General features: G+C 31.1%; 1 protein-coding gene across 2 annotated transcripts in view; it reads left to right on the top strand.

The window, feature by feature from the left end:
- Positions 1-497: 497 nt before the first annotated feature.
- The window catches only part of LOC137918766 (zinc finger and BTB domain-containing protein 44-like), a 61,604-nt gene continuing 52,168 nt past the window's right edge, over positions 498-9,933 (top strand). The window contains exons 1-3 of one of the 2 annotated variants that reach the window (XM_068761664.1): positions 498-921; positions 1,204-1,397; positions 1,714-2,011. In XM_068761664.1, the coding sequence (XP_068617765.1) occupies positions 1,204-1,397; positions 1,714-2,011 (492 nt within the window). In that variant the 5' untranslated portion in view covers positions 498-921. The remainder of the gene's footprint in view (positions 922-1,203; positions 1,398-1,713; positions 2,012-9,933) is intronic. The other variant, XM_068761663.1, reaches the window with a different exon arrangement.

The following is a 9,933-nucleotide window of genomic DNA, read 5'->3' as shown; positions in this document are numbered from 1 at the left end:
GAAATATTATTCATGCAAACGCTCATGCGCCCTTCTCTTTTGAGTCGATATCGTGGATTATTATTTCTATCTCCTTTACTTGTATATTTTCTCCCCTCTTCAAATATTGTGTACTCTTTACACAGACGGTTGCATATACCAACCTACGTAGAAATGCATTCGATGACAGGTAGGTAGTTATAGGTTACAGTATGGAATCTAATAAAAAGAAGACTGAATCCGACTATTCTCTTGAATGTTTGAATGTGTGCGTTTGTTATGAACGCTGTGTGCTATAAGAAAAAGAAATTACAGTACATGCATTTCACAAAAGCTCTTCTCGTTTTATAATTTATTATTAACGACGCCTTTGTTGGATTTTTGATATAGAAATTCAAAGGAGATATGTTCAAATACTTAATATTAACAGTGTATTTTTAAACTAAATATTGTTTTAAAAAAACCTTCCTCTTATAATATATAATAGTCATTTAAGTTTTAATTAATATTGTCTTAATCGTCTTTTGACCTTAAAATATTGCTAATGTTAACTAAATGTAAAGTTATAAAATTCTTCGGTTAATGTTTTCAAAAACAAAAAACTGGTGTTTTCAGTTAAATAAAAATGTTATTAGTACGCCGCTCAAGTTGTTCGTAGTCGGTTGTCGGAGGAATGTGTGTGCGCTAGTGTACAGTTTATAAAGTTGTATATATTTAATTACGGTATAATAAAGCATGCGGGGGGCGAGGCGGCGCGGCGCGCTCTCATATTCCGTATATTGATTGTGTGCGAGGGGGCCGGGGCGCGGAGGGGGCCACGGCGTGCCCCACTCTGTTTTTTACGACACGGCTTTCTGTGTAACATAATAAGTATTTAAAATTTTTGTGAAATGTTTCGGTGTTATTTGTGAAAATTCGGGAAGTAGGAAAAGCGTAAATAAGGTGAGGAAATCGTATCATGATGGTTTTTGTCAAAATTTCAGTTATATAAAATATAATATAAATAAAATTTTATAGTTCTAAATTCCGTCGGCGGCGCGTACCTACAGTATTACACTGTCATACCGCGTACGTATAGTGTTTTTTACGGGCATCGTTCTAAAAATAAGTTGTAATAATTATAATTTTATGTAGCGGTCGCAGTAGAGACGGTTTTCTGTCGATTTTTTAATAGACGTGAAGTAGTGAGTGATTTGTGGTTGATAAGTGTTTGTGGTGGTGCAGATGCAGGGGCTGGTGAGCGACAAGACGTTCCACTTGAAGTGGAACAACCACCTGCAGAACTTGAGCCAGCTGTTCACGACCATCTACTCGTCGTCGGCGCTCGCGGACGTTACGCTTTCCTGTCGCGATGGCACCCTCAAGGCTCACAAGCTCGTGCTCTCAGCTTGCAGCCCTTACTTCGAACAAATTTTTAAGTAAGCTATTTTTATTATTTTTAATAAATCAAAATTACTTAAAAAATATTAATATTTTCAAAATAATGCCAGAAGATATGCAAGTAATTAGTTTTTATTTAAAAAAAAACTAAGGGTATTTGATTATGTATTCAATTTGAACACGTTCGTGTTATAAAATATAGAGAATGAAATTATTGTTTATCTGATGATAACAAAAATTAATGGCCCCTATTATTATTGTACAATTTATTATTCAATCGAAAATTGACTCATGATAAAGGTATGTTTCCATCTTGTCTTTTGTTTTCTCATATCAAATATGTTTTTCTCATAGGGACAACCCATGCCAGCATCCTATTGTCATCCTCAAGGGAATACCATTTTCCGAGATAAATCTACTTGTAGAGTTCATGTACAAGGGTTCGGTGGATGTGCAGGAGTTGGATCTGCAATCATTGATGCATACAGCATCGGAGTTAGAAATAAGAGGTTTGGCATATGAAGCGCGGGATAATGCAGCACAGCTTTTGAATGTGAACCTGGAGTATCCTTCATATTCACAAACAGTGACACCAGTACCCACACAGCAGACATACACACAGGCGCGAACTGATGTGGAGAGGCTTAAACAAGTGAGTATATATTTACCCATTAATTATAAAAAAATGTAATATGCCTAAAACAAGCCTCATTTAATTAATACTTTCTTATTTTAGTTGGCAAAGCATGGTCAAATTATACTAATTAAAACACTAAAGGAATATTCCATACATACATAACATTTGTTAAATAGAAATTAACTAGTTATTTTTAATTATAAAATTCTATGATATTCAAAATCATAAATTGCTACCATCATGTCTTTAAATGATTCAGTCAGTTGCACATGTGTTCATATATAAATATAAATTAATTTAATGGTTGAGTCAATTGCCAATTAGCTTCATTCGAAAAACTACAATTTTAACATACGACTTGATTCTGGTTAAAGAAAATGACTACAGCATTCTTAGCATTTTTATAGCAAATAAACAGTATCATTAAAATATTTTCTTTTGAGTTTAATTAAAAGAAAAATACACTATTATGGTTCGTTTAAAATTAATAAGTGAATTAAAAAAAATATTTCACTAATATGGAACTCGATGAAAAAAAAATTACTTTATTATTTAATTTTTTTTTATTATGTCCATCCTGATTATTATACAGTAATAAAAATGTCAGATTTAATAAAACTAAACTGTATTTTTAAAAAAATGCCAAAGGAATTGAGTAATGACTGCATAGTTTGGGTGAACAAAATATAGTTACTAATGTATTTTTTTACATTACAAATTAAAACTAAGAGGCAGAATTAACTACTGATATATAAGAAATTGCGCTTTTTTAAAATCTTATTGTGACAAATTGATGCAAATTATAATTTTATGCCATCATTGTCAAAAATCTTCCTAGTGTGATTATAGTCCCTCATAATTGAATTTGTGTGGACATGTATTGGCACATATGCCACTCCCGTAGATTAAAAATAGTTTTAAAATATATTGTGAAATAATTTATGATATTCTATCTTATGACTCATTACTTCTTTGAAAAAATTCTTAAATGGTTATCTTGCTTTACATTGTAAAATGTGGTTTTTTATTTCTATATGAAGAGAATGCAAGAAGAGCCCAATTTGATAGAAACTAGAATCATTTTGGACTCCCTTATAAAGGCATCCTCCAATGCAGAGTTTTGAAGGTTCCATAAGCGCCCTGATTTGAGGAGAGCCTAGAAGAAACTATGACTGTTCATTTTTATGCCCACTTTTACAATATTCTTGGTACAGCTGTAAAGCAAATCATTTGAAAGCTGTATTATCACCATAATATAATTCTATTAAAAGTTTATGTTTAAAAAACATCTTAAATTATTACAACATAATTTAGACACATTACATGGATAAAATTATATTAGTAATATTAGATTATAGTGTACATGTGTCATATTTTACATGTTTATAATTTAATGTTCAAAATAGGATTGTATTTTTAAAGGTATATTATTAATATGTATGAAGGTAACTTGTGTGTGTTTCAATTTATGTCTTACACATTACTTACATGTATTAATTGTCATACAATAATTTCATTTGTGGCAATAAATAAAGAAAAACTAATTATATTATTAGCAAAGACTGATCAGTAAGGTTCATATATCTTTTATGAATACTTGAACAAGTTTAAAGTCAGAGTGAGAAAAGTAGAAATTCTCTACTATATTCTTTATACTGTTATAAGAGATGGCATTTTCAGTAGATAGTGTTGTAGTGCATTTTCTTTTAAAGCTTCTTTGATAATCACTAACTTCTGTAGCCAAAGCATTAACACATCCATTTTAATATCAACTGAAACAATTGAATATCTGCAAAGAAAGAAAAATTGTAATTTGTTTTTCATTTCTACTTTACAAAATCATTCATAAATGTTTTAATAATCTTGGAATGTTAATATTTACAGATATTGAATTAACTAATAAAAAAATCATTTAATTTCATAAATATATATTTTAGGACACTTCAAAAATTCACTAGCTCTAAACATATGTATTGAAAGTAGAATAATACTGATATCTTTTTAGAGGCATTGCAAGAAATTAATGATTAATGGCCAGTTTTTACCGCCATTGTTTTTACAATGCACAGATTATATAGTCATCGCGACACGCTGGTTGCATTGGTTGATTTATATATATAGAAAAAATACGTAATAAATATGATTATTAAATATTTGTGTTAATATGTCTACATTTTGTTTTAGTAGTATTGGTGTATAGAATAATTTCCATTCGTTGTTTTCATAGTCGTATATGGAAAACATTATTTATATACTGGGCAGTGGCATCACCCGAACATATTTAAAAAAAAACTGAACTCGTCAACCCTTTTCCTTATGACAGACAATGGAAATATATAGATGAGGTCTATGGCCAGAGTTTTAAGCTAAGTTCCACTAGTATGAAGTCTCCATACATTTGACGACGGTAATTTGTAACCATTTCAATCGAACATTTTTGTTCATGCATTCTTCGCACGATTCTATTATCTATATGCTGTCGTAAATTATTCCGGCATTTGTTTATTCCGATTTTCTGCATACTCAAAACACTAGAGAACGCTCTTTGGTCCAGAAATTGCAAATGATCATGCAAGAAAAACACTTCTTTTGTGCACCCTTGAATCGGAGTTCTTGACATATACAGAGTGACAGTTGTAACCAAAGTTCATTCCATGGAGCCTCCGCCGAAGTCCTAAAAGCTCGACGGCGTCCCAATGTCTTCAGTATCAGTCGGAGCCATGGGAGGGTGTCTTCAAGCTTTGATGAAATCAGCGCCTTCTGCTAAGCTCAATTCGTAAAACCTGAATTCAAATAAAGTAATGGTCGTTTTCTGTCATTAAAAGAAACATGTGCTCTATGGAAAACAGTACAGGGTTATTGCTTATAAAGAGTGTACTCAATCTTCAGTAAATAGCTTCAAAGCTTTTTCACCTATTTCCTACCATCGCTTTATAAAGTGATCACTTTGAAATATCTTATTTATTTTCGCTGTACGACAGGCAAAGAACTTAGCTTTTACACTTATAATTGATTTTACTTACGTATACATGTTAAAAATAAATATATATTATTTTTTTAGTCTATAAATAACTTGTAACAGTTCCATCAAAATTATTGATACTTATACTTTAGGTAACTTATTTAAGAGTTCTGTCTAGATTAGGTTTTTTTTTTAAATTTCATTTCACTTTCTACGAGGGTTTGTTATGTACTATCATAAATGTTTTTGACTATGTTTTATTTGAAAAATATACTATTTTACATTTGAATAGAATACTTAATTTTTGAAAGTGCTAGTACACGTGCGAAAATATAAGATTTAGTCCTACCGAAACCGTTGTACCGCGCCTTAGGTATGTCATAGGTATGGCGGGAGGGGATACTCGCGGCGGCAGCGCTTATACTCACCCATTCTCTTTTAATTTACATTTAAATTGTTTGCAACTGTAGCTCGATATTATATATGCTACAAGTAAAAACGATAAATCTGTGTACTTTTTTCACGAAAGTGATCGTACTCTGAAGTTAAAAGACAACTTGATGATTAGTAAATATTTGTAATATTCTTTCTAGGAATTGTCGGAGCGTATTGTGCTAATAGGCCGACCACGTGTAGATTTCACCTCACTTATCCGTCATCGGAAATAAATTAGTTTCTTTTATTTAACTATTGCTCTCTAATAAAGACGTTATTTCGTTTATTATTCGTTTACGATCAAGTGAGCCGGCTCATATGGCTTTCGTACGGCTCTGACAGATTTCAGCTTATACGTGTAATAAAATAAACAAAAATTCTAATAATAGGATTCGTCATGGGTGGCGGTGACTAATAACTAAACCATTGCAACACTATGAAGTTTTACATCGACTAGATTCGCGGCTGTAACAAGCAATAAAATAATATTTATTTTGGCCGCGCTTGGAGATTGTTTAGATGTGAATGTAGAAACACTCGGACATTGCGATCTTACTCGCACGAACTTCACAGCTATCCTCAGGGCTTAAGCATAGTTAGGAACATATATGAAATAAAAAAAAAATTAAAACGTGGGTAGTCGACAACATAGTTGCAGGCCCCCCACTAAGTATATACGAGATGAAGTTTCTTGTTAATTCTTCCCAGCAGGTGGCGTTACAAACTGACGTAAAATTAATTTTAGGCTGATGATTATAGGTAATTATAATGATGTAGATAAAGCTATTTTGATTCTGACTATGACTTTATCTAGTCTAAGATTTTTAGGGAAGGCATACGCCTTGCAGTGGTCGTCAATCGGCTTAAATGATGACTAAGAAAAATAATAAAAATCCTATTGCGAAGGTTTCTCCCTCTTTTCAGCAAAGATCACCAAATTTCGCCACAATTACCGGTCCCGCGTCCATCAAATTGATTTCTTCTTTCTTTTGATACATAAGTGGTCACTTTAAAAGATCTCAAGTGGGTAATAAAAGTTATAATGGAATATGTTACTCGATCCTAGCAAACTCTATTTCTGTGACCAAAAATTTACTGTATGTATCAATACAATCTGTACTATCACCTCTTTGTTGACGGAGGAATATATATATATATATATATATATATATATATATATATATTGTGAAACCGACGTATAGTTTGATCAAAAATTGAAAAGACATGCAGATTGCACTGTTGGGATATTACAATGTCTACCTATTCCAATCAAATAACAATCAATGCTTTACGATTGGGCTTTGGGTGGTACGTCAGTTCGTCATTCCGAGGCCCCTAAGAGGACCGAACCTCGATTTGGTCAATTGTCTGGCGTCCACAGCTGGATATAGCCCCACGTTGTATACCACACTCAATTTTGCCTTAACTATTACTAACCGTTTGGCATTCCTAGGCCCCCGAGAGGACTGAACCTCGAATTGGTCAGTTATCTGGCGTCCACAGCTGGACATAGCCCCACGTTGTATATCTCACTCAATCTTTGATCTTTCCTGTTAAGGAAAGATCAAAGATAGTTATATCACGTTCATAAAATTGATAAAAATATAGGACTATTCCAATTTTATTCATATTTAAATCAGCATTTAAAATATATGTTACTAACGCTTTTAAATAGCTAAAGTTATTATTCATTTTAAGGTTTATTTTGTGTACATATTTGTAGGCGGTATGAGGACGTGTATATTATCTGATAATTTTATCATTAAATAAACATGACGTCATTTAAAACGTAGATATACGTGATTGTGAAATATATTAATATTAAACATTGTGTTTATTTTATTGATAATAATTTTATTTTGCTACATTGGTCACCATATATTAATGAGAATTTTAAAAATAAATACTCGCTTTTCAATGTCAAAAAAGTCAACGGTTATTACGTAACTCATTTTATTTTTTGTAATATTTCAAACGAATTTATTATATTTTTAAAAATGGTAATTACTAATATATAATGCCATTATTTTATAACAACGAAAGTTATAGAATTTTTTCACAAAAATTAATTTATTATTAATTTTTTTTATAAAGTAAGGAAATTTTATGAAGGATTATTTGCGGCATCATTTCAATATTCGGAACAACGTACATACGTGAGTCATTTTAGTTAGCTGCAAAATTCTTGAAACCGAAACTCGGTACAGTGTTAACTAGCGACTAGAAGATTACTGAGAAGTTTCGTCACCAATTATTAAACTAATTTTAAAGAAGTATAAAGAGAAATAAAATAATTGTTTAATTATTAATATTCAAATTTAATATACACACTTCGTAATTTTATTTGTATGCATAAATATAATTACTGTAAATATTTTTAGTGATACCTTTTGAAAAGTTAGTATAAAGGAGTTTTTTTGTTTCTGCTATAGATTATTGTCAGTAGAATATTTCAAACAAATTATACAAAATGTCACAATAAAAACGAAGGTAAATTCGATCATTCGATTTGTCAATCGTTTCAAATGGTTATGTCAAAATGAACAATTGCTTTTTTTTTTAATTATTTTCGAAACTAGATTATAAGTTGGATTGTAGAAAAAGAGACGGCCTTTATTTATTCACAAATTAGTATCCGTAGGAGGTAAGGTATTTGAGAGATACGTAGAAAGGTCATTGTCTGGTAATAAAATAATACGAAACTATTCAACCTTGTACATTTCTGCGCTGTTTTAGGTAATTATATTGTGTATATATAATAGTAAAGATGACTTTACACATGGTTACTTTTTAATAGTTACGCAAGTAACAACTTTTTTATTATCAATTTAGCCACTGTCAATTTCTAAGAATTTTACAATGTTTATTTTATATATTAAAATTAATTATTCTTTACAATCTGTCCTTGCAGACTTTATACTACCAGAAGCGAACAGCCTGTCGCATTTCTATATAATAAATAAATTAATGTGACTTATTTAAAAGAGATCATTTCGCATGATGACTAAGATTCATAGCTTTCTACTAACAAACGTTCTATATATTCATATATTTTAAGCTTTTCCACCTGTAACTAATTACTACTATTACTAAAACAATATAGTTAGATACAGGATTATATACGGTAATCGTAAGAAGAACAAATGCACGTAGAAATAAACATGTTTCTTGCTAATATTTCTTTCTAAAGATACAGTAGTGAAATGTATACATTTTCCGCATTGTTTTCCGTACCTAGAGTTAATACTACGGAAGATTAAGTTTTTGTGCCATGGTTCACGTGAAATGTCAGCTGATCTTGGATCTTGTTCACCACCCACACACTCACGCCTTAGTTGGATGTGGTATAAAATTTACATACAATATTTTGTCTTTTAAAATTTATATAAACGTTTGAAATATGCGAAAATATAACCATATTTTAGAAATAGAAACATAATTTCGGTGTTCGCTTTGTGGTAACGAACTCCCTAGGCTTTGATCATCATCATATAGGCTAAACGGCGCCCAGTGCAAAACATAATGCTCTCACATGGTTGGCTCTCCAGGCTTTATGTAAGTGAAATCCTGCGCAGTATGTCCGATCTTAATTTCATAGTAAAGGATTACATTTAATTAGCTTAATAGTTTGAATTTTAATCGTACTTATTTTCGGAGACGATAATTCTGTAGAAATTTAAGATGTATTTATATGTAGCTACTTTTTAAATGGTAAGTATGTAACAATTTATAATATATTTACATAAAATCATTGTTATCTTATTCAGTTAGTTTTTTTTTTTAGAATTAAGAATAAAATATTTAGACATTAATTCCTCATTAGCGTCAGTGGCTATTTTATTTCTAAAATGTACCATAAAATATTATACGAATTTTTAAACCCATTTTTCAATCGTAGGCTAAATTATTTCAGATAGAAGAATAAAAAGGAATAATTATCATAAGGACACAAAACACGTCCGCACCATACAGACCACAGATACAAACTGATATATTACTATCGAATAAACGCATCATTATCTTGTTATTAATCTTCCATAATTACGACTGAAGAGAAATGACACCCTGAAGCTGCCTGAACAGAGGTAGCCCTTTGTTAAAAGAGAACGGTTTCGCTGGAAGCCTCTACTATCCTGATATACTTTACACAAAACATACGCTTATACTCACTAGACTGATAGTGAATTAGCACAGGGGAAAAAATTGTTATTCTATACGAATACACTATATTGTTATCGCTCTTAAACCGAAATACAAAAGATACAAAATTTTGACGAAAAAAACTTATAAATAAAAAAAAAACAAAAAAGTTTATTGACGGTTCCTCTCAGATTTGGTTTTAGGTCTTTTAAATAAACGAAGGTTCCAAACGCGTCCTGAGTTATTGTCAAGTTGAAAGATGTCGATATAAACTCTTCTTACATTCCATGTCGTACACAAGTCTTAACTGTAAAATGTCTTATGTGAATAACGATATCGTTAAAAACGTTTAAACGGTGCAACATCCGCGTGGAATTGAACTAATTTTTTCCGTCAATTT

The sequence above is a fragment of the Battus philenor genome, unplaced genomic scaffold (assembly GCF_028537555.1).
Source record: "Battus philenor isolate CCGP_79_NKW_IND1 unplaced genomic scaffold, ilBatPhil1.0.hap1 SCAF_15, whole genome shotgun sequence".
Lineage (NCBI taxonomy): Eukaryota > Metazoa > Arthropoda > Insecta > Lepidoptera > Papilionidae > Battus > Battus philenor.
Note: the sequence above shows the minus strand (reverse complement) of the source record. Positions and strands in the feature narration are given on the sequence as shown.